At 35.6% G+C, this 20,617-nt stretch overlaps 1 protein-coding gene across 1 annotated transcript in view; it reads left to right on the forward strand.

Annotated features, from left to right (window-relative positions):
- MYCBP2 (MYC binding protein 2) overlaps nucleotides 1-20,617 on the forward strand; it is a 272,226-nt gene that overhangs the window by 47,735 nt on the left and 203,874 nt on the right. Inside the window, exons 4-9 of the mRNA XM_044913540.1 lie at nucleotides 3,693-3,846; nucleotides 7,867-8,063; nucleotides 14,552-14,794; nucleotides 15,021-15,092; nucleotides 16,519-16,615; nucleotides 20,526-20,599. Of these exons, the coding sequence (XP_044769475.1) occupies nucleotides 3,693-3,846; nucleotides 7,867-8,063; nucleotides 14,552-14,794; nucleotides 15,021-15,092; nucleotides 16,519-16,615; nucleotides 20,526-20,599 (837 nt within the window). The remainder of the gene's footprint in view (nucleotides 1-3,692; nucleotides 3,847-7,866; nucleotides 8,064-14,551; nucleotides 14,795-15,020; nucleotides 15,093-16,518; nucleotides 16,616-20,525; nucleotides 20,600-20,617) is intronic.

Below are 20,617 nucleotides of genomic sequence, written 5' to 3' on the forward strand. Positions count from 1 at the left end.
TAATTTTTAATAGTTACTTTTAGGATTCATACTTCGCTTTCAGTCTCATTTGCTGCTAGTCATGCCACATATTTTGTTAAGAGATATAGACTTAGATAGATTTATTTGTTTACTTCTTAAGTTTATTTACTTATAAATTCTTTTTTGAGTTATAGCAAGCTTTATATTAGGCCCTGAAAACAAAATCAGGAGACACAGTTTCTACCCTCAAGAAAGTTATGTCTGGCAGGGATAGCAGGCATGTCTAGTGACTTAAGGCTTACTAGGGCATGGTAGGTGTAGTGTAACATAGTGGAGTAAGACTGCAGCGCTGACTGCAGATGCATGTGCAGGCAGAGGGAACAGCATCGTCGTCAAAGTACAAGCTCTCTGTTTTTGGCCAGAGTGGAGTAGCTGAGTAGGGCGAGAGGCAGAGAGCAGCAGCTAGATTGGGAAGGGCCTTCTGTGTGCTGGAGCCACTTTCAGATTTTGTCTTGTGATTTGGAAATACTGAGAATTTTGAGTGAGAGACTTTTTTTTTTTTAAGATTTTATTTATTTATTTGAGAGAGAGACAGAGATAGGGAGAGAGAGCACAGGTGGGGAGGAGAGGGAGAAGCAGACTCCCCACTGAGAAGGGAGCCCCACGTGGGGCTCGATCCCAGGACCCTGGGATCATGACCTGAGCCGAAGGCAGATGCTCAACCGACTGAGCTACCCAGGTGTCTCTAAGCAAGAGACTTTGATCAGACTTGTATTTTAGTAAAGTTCCGTGGGTGCTAGTAAGACAGGTCACTAGAGGGTGGTGAGATTAGAGCAGAGGGACCAGTTAGGCAGCTATTACAGTTGTCCACGAAGGGTGACTGACGGTTGGAATGAGGGTAGTGGTAGTGTTTGGCATAGAGGGAATGTTAAGGAAGCAGAATTGACAGGAATTAGTAATTAGTTGATTATGAAAGCTGACAGAAGGTGAAATCTAAACATATTTCTGAAGTTTCTGGGTGGTAATGCCATTTACTGCAAGAGGGAGTACTGGAGGAGAAACACCACTTTGCTGGAATGACGATAAGGTGTCCCATGTACACTATACAGGGCGAAGTTCCAGAGAAACATCCCAGCTAAAAATAGAGATTTGGGAGCTATTAAGGTGTGGGGGAAGAAGGTGAAATGAAATTCTGTTAGAGATAGGATGGGGGTGGGATCAAGAACATTGCTTAAAAATTGTTAGCTTTGAAAAATTCTAAGAACACTCCTTTTGGGTATGAAGAGAAGGGAAGAAGGTGGTAGTAGTCAACGATAAATTTGTATGTCAGAGGATAGGAACGTAGACTGAGAGGCACAATTCTTCCTCTTCTTCTTTTTGCCCTCCTCCTCCTCTGCTGCCGCTCTTTCTCTACCCTTTCTTTCGCTGCCCTCTATATTTTTATTCTTTATTATTTGTAAATGTCATCTCTACCAAATATTTGCTTTATATAAAAAATCCTGAAAGTCAGTATACTTTCCTCTGTAGTAATATATAAATCTACTTTTGGTTTCCTCTCCAGTTTTTTAAAATGTACTCTGGAAGTATTAGAATGGATTCTAGGACTTTAAAAACAATTTTTAACTTATAGTTGACATGCAGTGTTATACTGGTAAGTAAGGTACAGATGAGTAGGGAGAATCTATAGTATGGTTAATCTAGACAGATGGGTAATTTCTCTCTCCTTATCATTTGACTAACATTTTATGGGTATGTCTCACCAAAACCAGCCAGTGTTCTATTCCTAAGCAGCATACCTGAGTTCCTTACTCAGGTATACATTTGTTCTTACACACTAAACTTACCAGAGAGACAACTCAGGAACTTGTTCAGAAGGTAGCCTTACTCTTTTTGGTAAGGTTCAATACTTTCTCTGTTACTGTAGGGATATTATATAAATAAACCCTAGCTAAGAATGTTATCTGTGAAGATTCTCCTTTGGCTTTTGAAAAGTCATGATTGATAGCAGTAGAGCAAGCATTCTTGAAGACTGCAAGAATATAGTAGTCTCCCATTGGCCTGAGAATAGAGCTCCACGTTTTGTGTTTAGGAGATCTTTGAGTTCAGCTTCATTTCCTGTAAGTACATAAGCAGATAGAAATCTTGAACAGCACGTTTTTATTTTTTAGTCTATTCCAGGAAGAGAAACTATATCAACTGGAAAATTTTCACTGCTTAGTGCATTTAATCAATTGAAACTTTATACAGGCAACTTCTGTAATCTTAGTTACAACTAAGTCTGCTAGAATTTTAGATAACTTCTCTAAAAACAGTCCTGCTAGTTATTTTAACTTCTCAGTCATATCTGTATTCTTCAGAAACCTTGTAAATGATAATCAAAACTGCAACTGACTTTCCTGCAACTGATTTGACCGTTGTCTGGAGATATATTTCTGAGTTGCAGTGGTTTTTAGCACACAACTGAGAGAGCAATTAAACAAATATTTATTATATGCGTATCATGTGTCAAGCACTGGGCTAGCCACGGGAGATATTAAGCTAGTTCAAACATGCTCCTTGTCTATGAGGAGACCACAGTTTAGTTATGAAAAAGGAAACAAAAATAGTGAGCTAACTATAATATAATAAATGCCATAACAGAAGTCTCTCAACTGGGTAAGAGTCATGTACAAGGCTCATTTATAGAGTATAAATTCTTAGAGGACAGGGACTAGTGTAATGTGTATCTTCATATCTCCTGTAGTGAGTTTGCCAAAATAAGTGCTTAGGAAATATTTATGTAATACGTGATTAATGCACAGATCTCAGCCTAGAGAATATTCTTCTGCTGTTATGTCCAACAGAATTAATGCTTTGATGCATTTCTACTAATTAGTCTTGTTTTAACTTTTTCTATTACTTCTCCAAATAATTTAACACCTTCTAAAAAGATCTTATACATCTATTTCTCAAAATATTGTCACTGACTGAGAAATGGGATTCCATTGTTGTTCTGTCAGTCCTCTGAAGGTATCTCCCAATACCGGGTCATCACATTTCTCTGTCAATCTTTAGCTGCAGATTTCTCTATCTTTTGCTAGATAGTGAGTCAGATTTTTCCTTGGTCCTGATGAGGGTGATAAGATAATTAAAGTAAAAATAGTAGTGATCTTTTAAGTAGGCAGTTTTTAATTCTTTTTGTGATAAATCCTACAAGAAGGGGGAAACCATCAGTAAATAATAATGTGATTGTACCATTATAGGAAGGGCTAAGATGAAAAAACTCCTTTTTAAATCTCTTCATTGTATGAGTTATGTTGACTTTTTCTGGTCATAAGTAACAATTGACATGACTTTTAATGAAAGAATGCTGATTTGTACTTGAGTACAGCCAAATGAACTTTTAAATTAATAGAGTTTATTTTTTCTGAGTGAATGTAACCTAGTATCTAGTGCACTCTTAACAATTTTCATGATTTTTCTTATGGCTTCCTTATGCTATAACTACTTATAAAATAGTGCCATTATTTTTTAACCTTCCATATCACTAGATGGTTTTCTGAATCTTGGGTGGTTGTGTTTTTTTCATTTTTTTTTTAATGTGTTTCTTTTTGTTTTTGCCTCGTAAATATGGCAGCATTAATAATTTGCTGTGTAAATAAGCCATACTGGTTCAACTGCCTGGAAAGTGTTATTAGCTTACCTGTTATAAGGTACATATATATTATTTTTTTTTTTTTCATCTTAAACAGATCATTGAGGTTGGACTTTGTGAAGTTTTTGAATTGATCAAGGAGACGCGATTTTCTCATCCATCCCTGTGCCTCAGGAGTCTCCAGGCCCTGCTTAATGTACTTCAGGGTCAGCAGCCAGAAGGCCTCCAGTCAGAGCCACCTGAGGTCCTAGGTAAGAGCTCAGGGCATTAAATGAAGTCTTTAAATGTAAATAACTTCTCCTATGAAGCATATACATGTAGCAGCTTGTAATGCAGTTTTGTTTTTGTTTTTGTTTTTTTAATTATGGTATTAAAACAGCAGGGGTATAAATTTTAAGATATTTTGCTATGTTCTACTAGAGTTATAGTTTAAGACTTACAATTCATGCACAGACATTTCTTGATTATTGTGAGGATGGGGAAAAAGCAAACCATTAATCGTTGGAACCCAGAAATAATCCCAAGCCTTATAGTTACTATTAACTTAAACCGTTCTTGTTAAACCTTAGGCCAAAATAGTGAACATTGACTTTCTCTAACTTTATGTGTTATTCTGGGTAGTTAAAAAAATGAGAAGAGTGGAACCAGATGCTACCAACCCAAAACAGCACATCTAGTTTCCCAACAGAGGGCATTTCTTCTGTATTCATTGTAAATAAAAATCAATTTTTGTTATAGATAATGCTTTTGAATTAGTAGCAACTTCCAATAAGTAAATACGTTTGCTTTTTGTAAAATGTATTTGGATTTTTTGAATACATGTCTTTCGTGTTACTGATAAAGGTTCAACACATAATCCAGTGAGCAAGTTAGGAGCTCTTGAAGAATAGAAATAGAGATGGGCCATAAGTTTGAAATTGGCTGTTGTTTTTCTCTGATGCTAACCATGGGCCTTGAAAGTCTAGAGTTTTCTAAATCTCAAGCATTAGTTCATATCTGAGTCATGTGGGTCCATGTGGAGTTTCTGATTCAGTAGATTTGGCATGGAGCCCAAGAATTTGCATTTAGAATACATTTCTGGGTAATGTGCCAGTGCAGCTCACCTGGGGACCACACTGCTGGTCTGGACTAGAGTTTGATCTTTTTTTCCAACTTGGTTATTTGCTGTTTATTAGATCCACATGTAAGAACCTAATTACGTGTCATACTGGTTTTGTTTTGGTTGTGGTTTTTTTGGAGGGGAGGGAATCAGTTTTTGTGTTTGATTTTTTGTTTGGTTTAGTGGGTGAGGGGAGTGCTTGCCAGGAAAACAAGCTGAAGATTTAAGAAAAACAATACCCTCCCCCACTCCATGTTGTTAAATACTACTATACTACTAAATAAAAGCTTTAGTAAGATGCTGTGATGCCAAGTAACATATCAAAATAGCAATATGATCATTGGTGTTACCGTAACAATAATCAACAACGTGCCATATGACAGCTTTTATTTATTTAATTGATTTAAGAATATTTTGCTGTTCCTAGCTCTGGTTTGTCAATTAACAAATAATTGAAATATTTAAAATATCCACTAAAACCTGTATATCCTGTTTATTACTTTGAATAACATGCTGATCATTTCTTTTTCCTAGATCTTCTGGCATACCCTTGTCTTTTATCAGTTGTTACACATCTTATTTTATATCCAGTCTATATATAAATACTCCCTTTCCTTTATTCTTTTCAAAACAGATCTTGTTCATAATACTGTTTTTGAAATTATCATGTGTGCTTTAGCTTAATCATCTTCTATCAAAACTTTCACCTGATTAATTTGTCTGGTTTTGTTTTTGTTTTTGTTTTCTTGTTAACAGTTTCAGATGCTGCTGTACTTCTTTGGTCTCTCTTTTATCCTTTCAGGGTTTACTTCTGATCTCTTCACCGCTTTGATTTATTTTTCTATTGAGGGATTTACCATCACTTTATATTTCTTATTTTGTTTAATTAGCTCAAAGATGTAGTTTGGCTGTTTAAAACTAAATTTCTATTGAAATCTATCTCTGTTTTTTCTTTGATCTAATAGCATAATCACATTAATACACTTTGGGGTTTTTTTTCATGTTATTCATAAAAATATAGGTATATATGTATCACTCTTATTGTCAGAGTAGTTTGATTATTATACACCAAGCTTCTTCTCTTAGCAAATAGATTTTGATTTAGAAATTGTCTAGTTAAAAAAAAATCATTCTTCTTACATCTGTTTTTCTGTTCATTTTAAGGTTGGAATATATGTTCTTAAGTATTCACGTAAATAAAAGTATCTCTTGTGTTCTGTGCAAAAGCGTGGGTGAGCAGTACAGACATTGTTGCTGTTATTATGGGACTTAGCATCAGACAGTTGGACACGTGTGATTGCAGATTGGGTAAATAGTATGGGGGACAGTAGAAGGAGTTCTGGGAATCCGTAACATGCTTCCTTGAAGATGAGACATTGGTGATTTGAAGGATGAGTAGGAAGACGTTAACTACCTTTCTAGGCAGAGAGGACAGCATGCAGGAAGTCTCTGGGACAGAAAGGAGAATGACTGGCTAGAATGTGGAGAGTGAAGGGAGGCAGGGCTTTGCCATAGGTGAGGAGGGAGTCAGGGACTAGACCATGTGGAGCTTCATAGGCCATGTTAAAAGAGCCTGGTGGCTATTGTTCTAGGAGAAATGGAAAGTCACTATTTCCTTATGCTTAAAAAAAGTTCTTTATTTTATGGCACTTATACTGTTCCCTTCCACCTGAATCTAACTTTTTTGATGACAGGCATTGTCTTGTTTGCCAAAGTACTACCACAACCTAGAATAGTTTTTCATGTACAGGAAGAATTCAGTAAATATTTGCTGAGTAATTAAAAGATGAAGGGGGGGAGGATAATGATGGAAGGAAGGATGGACAAATGGAGATAGGACAGATGAAAGGATGAGGGGAAAGAAGGATAGTTGGAAGGGAAGGGCAAAGGGAAGGAAAGACTGAAGGATGTACAGGCAAGTGAAGAAAGGGAGGGAGAACGGAAAGAAGGAAGAGGAGCAGGAACGAACTAACAAAGGAGTGAACAGATTTTAAATAAACACATTTTTGGTTTAAAAATTCTGTTTGGCTATAAAGGGGCGAAAGTGAAGGTAGGAGCTAATTTATGAACACTTTGTAGTAGTCCAATTCCAAGGTGGTGATAGCATGGATTGGGAAGATGGTCGTGAGATGGAGCAAGCGGGGGAGGCATTAGGAATCAAAAGTGACGGGCTTAACTGGGATGAGAGACACAGGAGATGAGGGAGAGACAGGGGAAGGCTAACTTTCTGTGAGTTAGCGAGTAAACCACACATGGCCTTTTAGTTTTCAGAGAGTTGCAGTACATGAATTCTCTTTCTCTTGCTCTCTTTTTCCCTCTCCCTTTCTTCATCTTCCTCAATTTTGCAGTCTTTTTCTGACTGTTTCTTTCTATCTTGAGCGCTCACTCTGTATAAGGATTTTCAAATTTCCCTTCCCTTCTGCAGAAGAAATACCTGCAAGTCTATTGATTCAGTCTTGGGCAGAGTTGTTTAGGGAATTTTGTGTGGAAACTTCTCATGGCCATAGAACGTTCAGGTGTTACTTTACCATCTTTGCCACTAGATGGCTTTATCATTTAGGGAAAATCTCTTTATCTCCCTGTCTCAATTTCATTGTCCATTAAAGGGGGAGGGCATCTGTCCTATTGACTAGGAGGTTTTTCTAGGGTATAAAATGAATTACATACTCTCTTTATAATAAAAATATGAACTGCTATTATGTTAGCAATAAAGCAACTTTACATTAAAACAAATTATAGCATGTGTTTTATGTATTCTTTTGTTTTGCAAATACATAATTTTGGGGGGGCACTTATATTAACATTTTAAGAAGCTTGTATTCTTCCCACTCTAAAAGGTAACATGAGTGCAGTGAGTAGCCTGTTACTCGAGAGGATATTTCTTGACTGTGTGAATGCCTCAAGACAACTTTCTTTTAAACAACCTGGCATAGATTCCATTTTTTTATTTACAAAAATAAGGGGTTGAACTAAACGTTCTCTAAGGTCCTTTTTATTATAAATATTCTAACTTTTCGGGGAAAAGGATAACTAGAAAGGAACTAATGCAAAGTAAGTGTTCTAGGTGCCTTAAATATTTTTTTTATAATGAGGCAAGGTATAAATAAAGAAACAGACACATGAAATGTTTTGTATGTTGAATGAATATAATTGAGTTTTATTTTATCCACAGAGTCTCTCTTCCAGCTCCTTTTGGAAATCACTGTTCGAAGTACTGGAATGAATGACAGCACAGGCCAGTCTCTGACAGCGCTTTCCTGTGCTTGCCTCTTTAGTCTGGTGGCTTCTTGGGGAGAAACAGGAAGGACACTTCAGGCCATCTCTGCTATCCTCACCAACAATGGCAGCCACGCTTGCCAAACAATACAGGTATTTCATTTATAGCTGCTGAGAGGGTTATAAGATGCCAAGTTGGAATTTCACCTTAATTTCTGTCAGTAGGAGTCCCCTGCTTTTTCTCACTCATTAGAGTGGTTTGATCTATCCAAGGTTGATATATAAGTAATCCACAATATATAAAGGTAATAAAATGAAATTTGGCAAAAACTCTTTAATCTTTAAGCTGGTCTTTGTGTCAGCACCCCAGCCACCTCTTTGCATTGTCTTGTTCTGTGCTCTCCCCGACTTCCCATCTTTCCCAGAATTAAGTATTGTCAGTGCCCCTAACCCCTGCATTGTTCAAGGATCAAATGTAGTCTTTTAATGAGTTGATTTGTTTCTGAGCTGCTTCATCTTTACATAGAACATTTTAAGCTTTTAATATCTTGATTGTGGACTAAGCTCTTTATTGTTGTTAGTGGTGGGAAATATAATTCTCCTAAAAGCAAACTTGATTTAATTCCTTTGGATTGTTCTGGAAAGTGAGTAAGAAGTTACAGTTTTAAGTCTCCGTTATGTGCTCTTCACGGGCCCCTTGGACAACCTCCAGAACAGATGGAAGGGCTGCTTCAATCCTGTTATTAGCAGGCCAAAGATAGCAGAAGGGGTATGTGGGTCATTTTCTTGGACTTAATTCAGCAATATTGAACTCTCCTTGTCAAACATGAGCAATCCCCTTACTCTAGATTTCTATTCTTATTCTTTTCCCTTTCTGCCCTGCCTGAAATCTTCTTTTCCCTTTTTATGATCCTTAATTATTTCGAAGTTCCTCTAATGCAGTGGTTTTCAAAACTGTTCTGCAGCTGTGCTTTGAGGTTTGGCAAAATTTTAATTTAAACATATGCTTAAAATACAAAAATAATTCTTAAATTTTAGTGAAATAACACAAACATTTACATATCATACACCAAATTTTTAAAAATAGAGTGACCATAAACACATGAGCTTATTAGGCATCGTGTGATTTATTTTTGTCTGTAGACTCATCTCAGAGGATATGAGGTGAAGTCTAAATGATGAGTTGAATTGGCCAGAGGAGGTGTTAGTGTTTGGGGATGTGGAGGGAGAATGTTCTTGGTATCCATGTGCTAAGGCAGGAAGCTAAGAGTAAGAGTGGAATACTGACGACTGAAAGAAGTTTGGTATAGTTACAGTATTTAGAGCTTCCAGCTAACAGAGACAAGACTTGTGTGCATATCTGTCTGACTGCCTGCAGTATTTGCTTAATATGCACTAGTCTGTGCATGACTAGATCCCCTGAATCAAAAGCTAAGGTTCTCTATAGACCTGCCCCGTCCCTGCATCCCTTTCTCCAGCCCAAACACCATATTAAATAATGCCTATTTTCTTAACATGGCTTACAATGTTCCTCATGATTTGGCGCCATTCCACCAACCACTTCATGTCACAGAACTGTCTTGGCCAGGCTATGGGTGGAGGGAGAAAAATCTTCCCCAAGAATGTATAACTCTAACATCTCAAATTCTTTCGGGATTCAAATGCATATTACTTAACTTGTTCCAAAAAGCTTAAGCTGAGAGTTTAAAGTAGGGCAGGGATGATAGTACCATGAAGTACCTTATTATTGAAGGAGACTAAAATCCTTTTTGGAGGAATGAACTCCAAGCTTCAAAGGCTTCCCACAGACAAAACCCATCTGAGTTCACAAACAAAAAGCACATAGAAAAAAAGGCACCATCATTTGGAGTTAGTAGAAACAAAGTACTCTTTAGGGGAGCCTGGGTTTTCTGTTCTGTTCCATTGATCAGTGTGTCTGTTTTGTGCCAGTACCATACTGTTTTGATGACTACAGCTTTGTAATACAGCTTGAAGTCTGGAATTGGATGCCTCCAGCTTTGCTTTTCTTTTTCAAGATTGCTTTGACTATTTGGAGTCTTTTCGGGTTCCATACAAATTTTAGGACTGTTCTAGTTCTGTCAAAAATGCTAGTGGGTATTTTGATAGGGATTGCATTAAATGTGTAGATTGCTTTGGGCAGTATAGACATTTTAACAATATTTGTTTTTCCAATCCGTGAACATGGAATGTTTTTCCATTTCCTTGTGTCCTCTTCAATTTCTTTCATGTGTTCTGTAGTTTTCACAGTACATATCTTTTATCTCTTTGGTTAGGTTTATTCCTAGGTGTCTTATCGTTTTTGGTACAATTATAAATGGGACAATTCCTTGATTTCTTTTTCTGCTGCTTCATTATTGCTGTATAGAAATGCAACAGATTTCTCTACATTGATTTTGTATTCTGTGACTTGACTAAATTCATGTATCAGTTCTAGCAATTTTTTGGTGGAGTCTTTCAGGTTTTCTACATAGTATCATGTCATCTGTGCGTAGTGAAAGTTTGACTTCTTTCTTGCCAATTTGGATGCCTTTTATTTCTTTTTGTTGTCTGATTTCTGAGGCTAGGACTTCCAGTCCTCTATTAAGTAATAATGGTGAGAGTGGACATCACTGTCTTGTTCCTGACTGTAGAGGAAAATCTGTTTTTTCCCCATTGAGGATTATATTAGCTGGGAGTCTTTCGTATGTGGCCTTTATGATGTTGAGGTATTTTCCATCTATTCCTGCTTTGTTGAGGATTTTTATCAAGAATTGATGCTGTTATTTTGTCAAATGCTTTTTATGCATCTATTGAGAGGATCATGTAGTTCTTATCCTTTCTTTTATTAATGTAGTGTATCACATTGATTTGTGAAGATTAAACCACTCTTGCAGCACAGGAATAAATCCTACTTGATCATGGTGAATGATTCTTTTAATGTCCTGTTGTATTTGATATGCTGGTATCTTGTTGAGAACTTTTGCATCCATGTTCATCAGGAATGTTGGCCTGTAATTCTCCTATTTAGTGAGGTCTTTGTCAGGTTTTGGAATCAAGGTAATGCTGGCCTTGTAGAATGAGTTTGAGCTCAAAACACAAATAATCCAGTTAAGAAATGGCAGAAGACATGAATTGACATTTTTCCAAAGAAGACATACAGATGGCTAACAGACACATGAAAAGAAGCTCAACATCACTCATCCTCAGGGAAATACACATCAAAACTACAGTGAGAGACCACCTGACACTTATCAGAATGGCTAAAATTAACAACACGGGAAATAACATGTTGGCAAGGATGCAGAGATAGGGGAACCCTCTTACACTGTTGGTGGAAATGCAAACTTGTGCAGCCACTCTGGAAAACAGTGTGGTGGTTTCTCAAAAGTTAAAAATAGAGCTACCCTATGACCCAGCAATTGCACTACTAGGTGATTACCCAATACTGATTCAGAGGGGCACATGCACCCTGCTGTTTATAGCAGCATTATCAACAATAACCAAATTATGGAAAGAGCCCAAGTGTCCATCAACTGATGAATGCATAAAGAAGATGTGGTATATTACACATATAATACAGTGGAATATTACTCAGCCAACAAAGAGAATAAAATGTTGCCATTTGCAACAACATAGATGAATCTAGAGAGTATAATGCTAAGTGAAATAAGCCGGTCAAAGACAAATATCATATAATTTCACTCATGTGGAATTTAAGAAACAAAACAGATGAACATAGGGGAAAGAAAAAAACAGAGAGAGAGAGAGAGAGAGAGAGGGAGGCAAACCATTAAATAGACTCTTAACTATAGAGAACAAACCAGAGGATTGCTAGAGGGAGAGAGAGAGAGAGAGAGAGGGAGGCAAACCATTAAATAGACTCTTAACTATAGAGAACAAACCAGAGGATTGCTAGAGGGGAGGTTGGTGGGGAAGATGAGCTAAATGGGTGATGGGTATTAAGGAGGGCACTTGTTGTGATGAGCACTGGGTGTTATCTGTAAGTGATGAACCACTAAATTCTACTCCTGAAACTAAAATTACTCTATATGTTAACTAACTAAAATTTAAATAAAAACTTGAAATATTAAAAAAAATAACAAAAAATAAATAAAACAGTGCAGCAACAAAAAAAAAAGTGTACAACCAAGTATCACTAGGCTAACATGAAAAAGAGATCCCCCAAATCAAGAATAGTAATAATAGTAAATGATAATAGGTAATTTGGATAAAAAGAATATAGAGAACAGAAGAAGCTCTAAGAAAACCAATTAATATTTTGATGAAGGATAATAGAAACATCAGTATTCTATTTTTTAAAAAAAAACTTAGAGAATAGGAAAGAATTTTTATAAGTTAAGATAGCAACAATAAAATCAGTAGAAGAGTTAGAAGATCAGGTTGAAGCAGTGTCCAGAAAACAGAAAAGAGAGAGAAAACAGGTGATATAAAATAAAACTGGAGGATTTAACTAGGAAATCTAATACCTAATAGGTATTCAAGCAGAGAGAAGGAAATTAAAAATCTTACAAGGAAAATTCCTGTCCCCTGAAGATACACATGTTCAGACTGACAGAACACACATTGAGTGCCCAGCATTCGTTATGAAAAAAGACCCACACCAAGATAGAGCTTTGCATATCAGAACACTGTTAATTAACAGACAATAAAGCTTCCAGAGAGCAAAGACCGATTATGTAACAAAGGTCAAGCATAATGGCATCTGGCGACTTCTCAAAAGCAGCACTGGCATAAAAGATAACAGTGCGTTCCACGTTCTGAGAAAATGATGTCCACTACATGTAGCTCAGCTGGCAGTCATGTTTGAGGGATGATGAAGATGCTTTGCCACATGCAAGATATGGAATAATTTTAACTTCTCTGCCTGCCTCTTCCTTAGTCTAGGTCAGAGCAGGGTTTCATGAGGGGTGTTGCCAAGCGGGAAAAGCAGAAATGATGTGTTTGTGACTTTATTGAGAGGAGCATGGGGAACACTTAGGAGTAGGTATAGAGCAAACTTAGCAAATGCAAAAATAGGGCAATTGTTGACTTAACCAAAAAAAGAAAAATTACACAAGAGGGAAATGTATGTTAAACACTTTGGTTCATGAACCATGATTATACAGTCATAGTGAATGACCTTTGAATACTAATGTAACCAGAAATTATTATAATAGCTCAATTTTGAGGATTTGGGATGGAGTAGGGGCATCATCGTTCATAATAGACACCAACAGAGAAAGTATCTGAAACAAAAAAATTAACAATGGAAGCTTTGGCATCTTATATGGAAATGTGGATAGTGATTCTAGATAAAACACCTGTAAGTTTAATATAACTGCTTCTAGGGAGAGAATTTGTAGTATTCAACTATGTATATGTTATATGTATAATTCTATTATATGTATATTTATACTATCTATACATATAGTATAAATTATTTTGGGTGAGTCAGAGGCCTTAGAACTGGAAGGGGAGGAGAATGTATCTGTGAACAGTGGGTCACTTATCCCTGTGAAAGCTCTTCCCTCTACAGAATGCTGCCCAATAGAAATATAATGTAGTCTACGTGTATAATTAAAAATTTTTATTAACCACATTAACAAGGTAAAATGAAGCAGGTGTGGTTAATTATGTATTTTAATGATGTATTTCACTTAGTATATCCAAAAAATTTATTTCAACGTGTAATCAATGTAATATTATTATTAAGATTCTGTATTCTTGTTTTTATATTAAGTCTTCAAAATCTAGTGTGTATTTTGTATTTAGAGCACTAACCACATTTCAGGAGCTCAGTGGTCACATGTGGCTAATGGCTGCCGTGTTGGACAATGGCTGAGTCATGCCCTGGGGTCTGGCTATGTTGTTGGATGTGGTAAAAGAAAGACAAAAGATGAGGAACAGAATTTCCTCTGCTAGCAGAATGCTGGTCCCATGCTGGTGACTGTTGACGACTCAGTTACAGTGCCAGGTATTTGGCAGGTCTTTGATAAATATTGATATCCAATGATAAATGAAGGTTGAATGAATACACAATTAACACAAATGAGTTTTCATATCATGGAATATTGTTGATGTTGATGGGCATTAGTAATAATGGAGAAGCAAAGTGGAAGAGAAACATTGGAAATTTTGTTTCATCTGTAGAAGCCATACCGCACCATTCTCTTCAGCTTAAATTTGTGCTTTGTTATCAGGAAGGGTATTAATAATTATGCATATCCTACAAAAGATTTTTTGGCTTGTGTGTATTCCAATCCAACATAATTTTATTTATATCCAGTGTTCATACTTTTTACTAATCTAGTATGTTTCCATCCACAAAGCTTGAAATCATAGGCAGTACTGGTTATTGGGTGTCTTGGAGAAAGATGCATATTTCAGTGTTTTCAGCCAGAAATGCAAGTTAATATTCTTTTAATTTGACACTTTTATCTTGGGCTGCTTGAGATTTGCTTCTTATAGATAAACGTCTACTTAATAGTTTTTACTGATGTGCCAAACCATGATCATTCTGAACAGTTTATTTTCTCATAAATGATGATTGATGATGTATCACTCAAGTATCTTTATTTTGTCTGTTTTGTGTTTGCGACATTTAAAAATACCTATTTATTTATTTTTTGTCTTTTAAATAGGTGCCAACGATACTAAATTCCCTACAGAGAAGTGTACAGGCAGTATTGGTGGGAAAAATCCAAATTCAGGACTGGTTTAGCAATGGCATTAAGAAAGCAGCTTTAATGCACAAGTGGCCATTAAAAGAAATATCCGTTGATGAAGATGATCAATGTCTACTTCAGAATGATGGATTTTTTCTTTATCTGTTATGCAAGGATGGATTATACAAAATAGGCTCTGGATACAGTGGAACAGTTAGGGTAATGTGATTCCTTATAGTTCTTAATTATAGCAGAAGTTATGTCCATCCTGAATTGTGTTTTGTTTTCAGCTTCATTTTTAGAGTACTATTTAATTTTGATGTAATAATATTTCTTTGAAAGTCATGATGGAAACATAAGTATTAAATGTCATTCATTTGTGTTATTTTTCATTGATTATTAATTATGAAACTGTTGATGGGCTAACTTTTTTGTTACTTTGCAGGGCCATATATATAATTCTACATCTCGCATTAGAAACAGAAAAGAAAAAAAGTCTTGGTTAGGGTATGCTCAGGTAAGAGAATATCCATAATAAACCAAACTTTTCTTTCCTGTCTTTTAGAACATGTGGCTTGTACTTGTTTGATCAATAAATAACGTCACTTCTGTTTAAACAGATATGGTGTATTTTTAATAATATGGCTAATAGCAGTGATACAGTGTAATATAAAGAACATTGGCTTAGAATTCATAAGAGGTTTACTTTTAGTTCTGGCCCTGATCCTTACTAGCTGTGTGACTTTGGACACCTCAGTTAACTTACTTGATCCTCTGTTATTTAGCTATAAAATGGGCATAAAAATGTCTTCCGTTGGAATTCTTGTTTAAGTGGATCTCTAGATAAGAATCAGAGACCACCACTACCATTAGCAAACATGAATTGGGAATGTATCTGTGTGACCTGAGTCCAAATTAGAGCTTCTTGCCACTAGACCCTTCATTTTAAGTCTAAATCAGTACCTCCGGGGAACAGTGTGTGGCCTGCCCAGTGAACAGCTACCTACGTGGAGGATCATGCAAAGTATCACCAAAGAGAAAAGAGCTAGGCCTGTGTTGCTTTCTTAATGCTCTGATCTCATCACCTGACTAATGTGACCAAATGGGTGTCAGCAATCAGATACCTTACTGCACCTCCCATGGAGAGAAGCAGATGAAGGATGGACAGAGGGCCAGGTTTATTTCCATACTGTCCCTTCCTGAGAGGTAAAGTCCAAGCTCCCTTGTGGAAGGATATAGAATAAAGATATCCCTACATACCTGTATTGCCCAGCTCACAGCTTATTGTCATCATCAAATGATAAAAGATATTTGAAAGCATTTTGAAAATTAAAGAAATTGTTGATACGAAAAATAGTTCTGCTATATCAACTATTGGGAAGATTCTGAAATTAAATTTTGTATGTCTAATTACTCAGTGATTGTCTCTTAAAAGTTAACCTGGTTCAAAACGTCTCATCAAATTTTTATTTGCCACTATAGTATTTTATGTAAGAAATAAGGACATGGTAATATGTTCAGTGGCATATCATTCCATCTAAAACCGCTACCCTATTCGTTTCTAAATATTAACCAAAATATTTTAGCTATTTTTCCTTAAAACATTTGTTAAAATAACAGTGGTCATTTCTCTTATTTACTTGGCAAGTGATAAAATAATTTGAACAAAATGTCTATGCTGTCCTGGGTGGTGTATCTAATGTAGGTATCTGAGAATGTAATAGGTTAAATTGATACCCAGTAGTGTACAATTCCTCCTCTTACTAAAGCATACCCATGTTCTTATATTTTTAATCTTAAATCTGTTTTAGTTATCAATATTGACATATTACCATACCTCAAAAAACTATACAGACAGACCTGTATGACTACTTTTTCTGCTAAGTAGCTACTGAAAGAAATATTTTAACACATAACACAGCAAAATTTTTTGTTGTTTTCAGGGTTATTTATTGTATAGAGATGTTAATAACCACAGCATGACAGCCATAAGAATAAGCCCTGAAACACTGGAACAAGATGGTACAGTAATGTTACCAGGTATGTTACTCAACTAGTCATTTGTTTTCTTCACGGGTGATTTTAAGAGATGTGCATGTTAGGCCATTTGGACACATAAAAAGTGATTAGCCAGGAATAGTGCTTGCTTACAAATAGGCTGAAAAAAATCTTGACATACAAAATATTTTATAGTCTATATGAAGTTAATGCATGTGAGGAAAACAGACATTGGCAATATTGTATAAAGTGTTTTAATATTTGTTTTCCAATCACTGGCCATCTACAGCCTGATCCCCTACCCTCACCCCACCAAGATAGTTTCAGCTGCTGAATTAGGGGGTGTGAGGTTACTTTGTTGCTCCTAATAATAGGATGACTCTGGCTCTCATATAACTTGGTATGAAGAACTCTCTTTTAATTTTTATTTTTTCTTTAACAACAGTGCACTTTAGGTTTTCCTCTTTTTTATAAAGAGTTTTCAGACACAGATTTTAAATGGATTAGGAATTTTTTTAAATTCCATCATTTATACTTTTTAATACTACTCTGATAAGGCACTTTGGACACAATTCATTTGCTTTAATTTTGAGGTTGCACATACATATTTATCACTTAATTCACTGTATTTATCACTTAAGTTCTGGGGCAGTGGATCTTAAATTTTGTGGAACACTAGGCAGACGCATAATACATTATCCCTTATAAGGTCCTTGAATTTGCAAATACCTTTAATGCATAATGTAGGAGTTTGCTTATATTAAAATCTTAAATGTTTAATGTGTGTATCAATAATTTCATGGAAAGCAGCAATATTACTTCTAAGCACTTGACCACCTGAAAATGATTGAGAACTACTTCTGAAGAATACATTGGGAAGGATAATTGCTCCCAAGCTGGTTGTTAATTTTTAAAATATTCTTATGACTTCATCAAACATTTATTCGAACATTGCTATGCATATATATATACCTTAACATGACACCATGTTAAGGTAAATGCCACATTTCATGTGTGTTTCACAAAAAAAGCTACTTTGGAAAACAGATAACTTATTAAAGCCATTTTGTAAATAACTGTTTTCAGATACACCTGTAGGTTTTTGTTTTGTTTTGTTTTTCTTTTTTTAAATCACCACAAGTCCTGGATGAACCATGTCTCTGGTGATGATGGTGATGATAATGATAATTTTAAAATAATTTCTTGCATCCCCATATATATGTATATACACACACATATATACTTATATTAAAAATAATCACATTTATTGTATAAGTATCATATAAGCAAAAAAAAAATCAAAACTAATTGTAACTCCACTTCCCATATATAAACACTGTTAGCATATTGGTAAATCTCCTGTCTTTTTTCTATGTATGAATGGACAGTGTTATAAAAAAGAGGTCGTATGCTGTCTAATGCTTTATTAACCTATCCTTTTCACTTAATATTCTGAATATATTTCCAGACCATTAAATAGTCCCTCACAATATCATTTTAATATTAAAAAGTATATTTCATTGATTAATATATTGGAATGGAAGTTCCTTCCAATTTTTTACCATATAAATTACACTGTAATGAGCATCCCTGTCACTCTTTGTGCATGTTATTTTAGAATAATGTCCTGGAAGAAAAATTCTTAAATACACTACCCCTCCCAACAGATGAATACTAATATAAAGATGTACTTTGAGAAATGCTGATCAATTAATAAAGATTGTGACTGAGAAGATCATTTGAAAATGGCCTCCCTGTAGCTGTTTTATTTATTCCAACATGATAAAAAATGACTTGCTAATGTTTTTGTTCAGTTTAAATCACTCTACATCATTTAACATGAAATGCAACTTTTAACAGTACAAGTGTGGCTTTCTGTGTTTCATAAATACATACCATATTCAAGGTGAAGAATGAACCAAACTTTGGGAGGACAGTCCTGTGCCGTGTGTCTTCCTAACTGGCAGATATTTTCCTGAAGATGCTGTCTTGTAACATTACATGCTGGATAAAGAAAGGATAAGGAGAAGATCTTTTTGAAATCATGCAGCAGGAAGACCTGCCCTCAAGCCTGAGGAAGCCTATCATTATTTTTCCATTTCTTTGATCTGGACTGCAGTTTCTTCAATAGCACTTTTTTTCCCCTAGCTGGGGGCAACTTGTTAGTTTTCACATCCAGAAGCAGCAGAAATAAATTGTCAGGTTCATAGATGATAATGAATATGCCATATTTAAAATTGACACAAATCTGGTAATTCCTTGAGCTTCGTGTTCTAACCTGTCTTAGATTCTAACTTATGAGTTATTTTCAACCTAGCATTGAAGAACTTAGAACACTTTTTTTCTGTTGTCATTTTAGCCTTTATATGTTGGCATATCTTTTATATTGTACCCTTATGTCATTTACTCTCCATGTCTGGTGACAGATTGCCTCAGATCATGAGAATTTTTGCCAATCTTCTTGCGCCGCTTCACTTCCTCACCCCTGCATTTATCTGAAATTATAATGAGTTTTTCTTCTTTGCTTTTTAGTTTAAAATCTTACTGCTTAGAGCTTGAGAAGCATCTTTCTTGCGCCTCTTTGTATTCTGTACAGTGGACTAGGAACTCTTTCTTTCGATTTCTCCTCTCTTTGATTACCAAGTCTCTTGGGCTACCAGTGGGCCTTGTCTCCCAGTTTCTATTTCCAGTTTGTGATCACTGAATTCTCTATTTGGTAAGGGTCTGCCTGTGTTTTGCATATTTATAATAAGGAAGTATGCTAGTATGAAGCTCCTGGGCAAAGATATGGAGTAATCCAGCTTATTTGGGTGGGCTCCATTACTGCATTCCAAAACCAGAATTTTATGTTTTGTTGATTCAGGTGCAAATAGAAATGAAATACTATTTTTTGTGTGTGTTGTAATTAATGGAGACATTCATCCTAGTTCTCTGCAGTTATTTTGGGAAGTGTGTGTGCTCTTATACTTGCTTGCTGAATATTTGTTTTTCCAAAAGGATACAGTTTATACTTAGATGTTGATTTTGCTTGTAGTTTCATGTTATTTAGTAGCAGTCACTAACACATGTCCCAGTGGTCCTTCTGTAATACTGGTATCCCTTGTTACAATGGCACTTGTGCATTATTTTGATCAGAGTATATATGCACTGTTCCACAGAGATATGTACAGTATTGACAAAGCACATTATTCCAGCCAAAATACATAAGCTTTCAGACAGAGGAAATACATAAGCTTAGATGTGTTTGTTCTATGAAGCAGATGACCATTTAAAAATGTATAGCATGCTATGGGGCTCCTGGCTGGCTCGATAAGTAGAGCATGTGACTGTTGATATTGGGGTCGTGAGTTCAAGCCCCATGTTGGGCCCTGAGCTTACTTAAAACACACACACACACACACAAATGTATAGCATGTAAAATTCTAAAAATGCTGGGAATAACTATTAAACTTCTAAGTGGAAACTGCATAACCAGTTCTGTTTAATAAAGCAAGGGATATCTGTAATTGGATACCATAGACCTCAAATGCAGAAGCTTTTAGGTCTATCTGTATTTTTCTGTGACACTAATGACTGTGATGTATGTCAGAGGGTAGAGTGTTGCTACATTGCATGTGATTGTATTGAAATGATTATAACCAATATTATAGTTTGTTCATCATGGTGCATGTTTATTATCAGACTACATCTAATACTAATTCATTTTGAAATTAGGTGGGCTTTCAGGTCCTTGATTATGGAAGATTTATAAGTGTAAGCACAAAATGTAATAAGTAATAATAGTTGAATTATTTAGTTTCTGCTAATTTGTAATTCTTTATTAAAAAGCACAGTATCCTTTTAAGTTTAAGTTTATCCTTATTGCGTGGAGAACTTCAACAGAGGTGTAAAGTCATTTTGTGAGCTGTTTATTTATATTGTAATATAATTACTTTTTCCTCTTTTTGTACAGACTGCCACACTGAAGGTCAAAATATTTTATTCACTGATGGAGAATATATTAATCAGATAGCTGCTTCAAGAGATGTAAGTACTCTGAATCAT

Source organism: Neomonachus schauinslandi, chromosome 3, assembly GCF_002201575.2.
Source record: "Neomonachus schauinslandi chromosome 3, ASM220157v2, whole genome shotgun sequence".
NCBI lineage: Eukaryota > Metazoa > Chordata > Mammalia > Carnivora > Phocidae > Neomonachus > Neomonachus schauinslandi.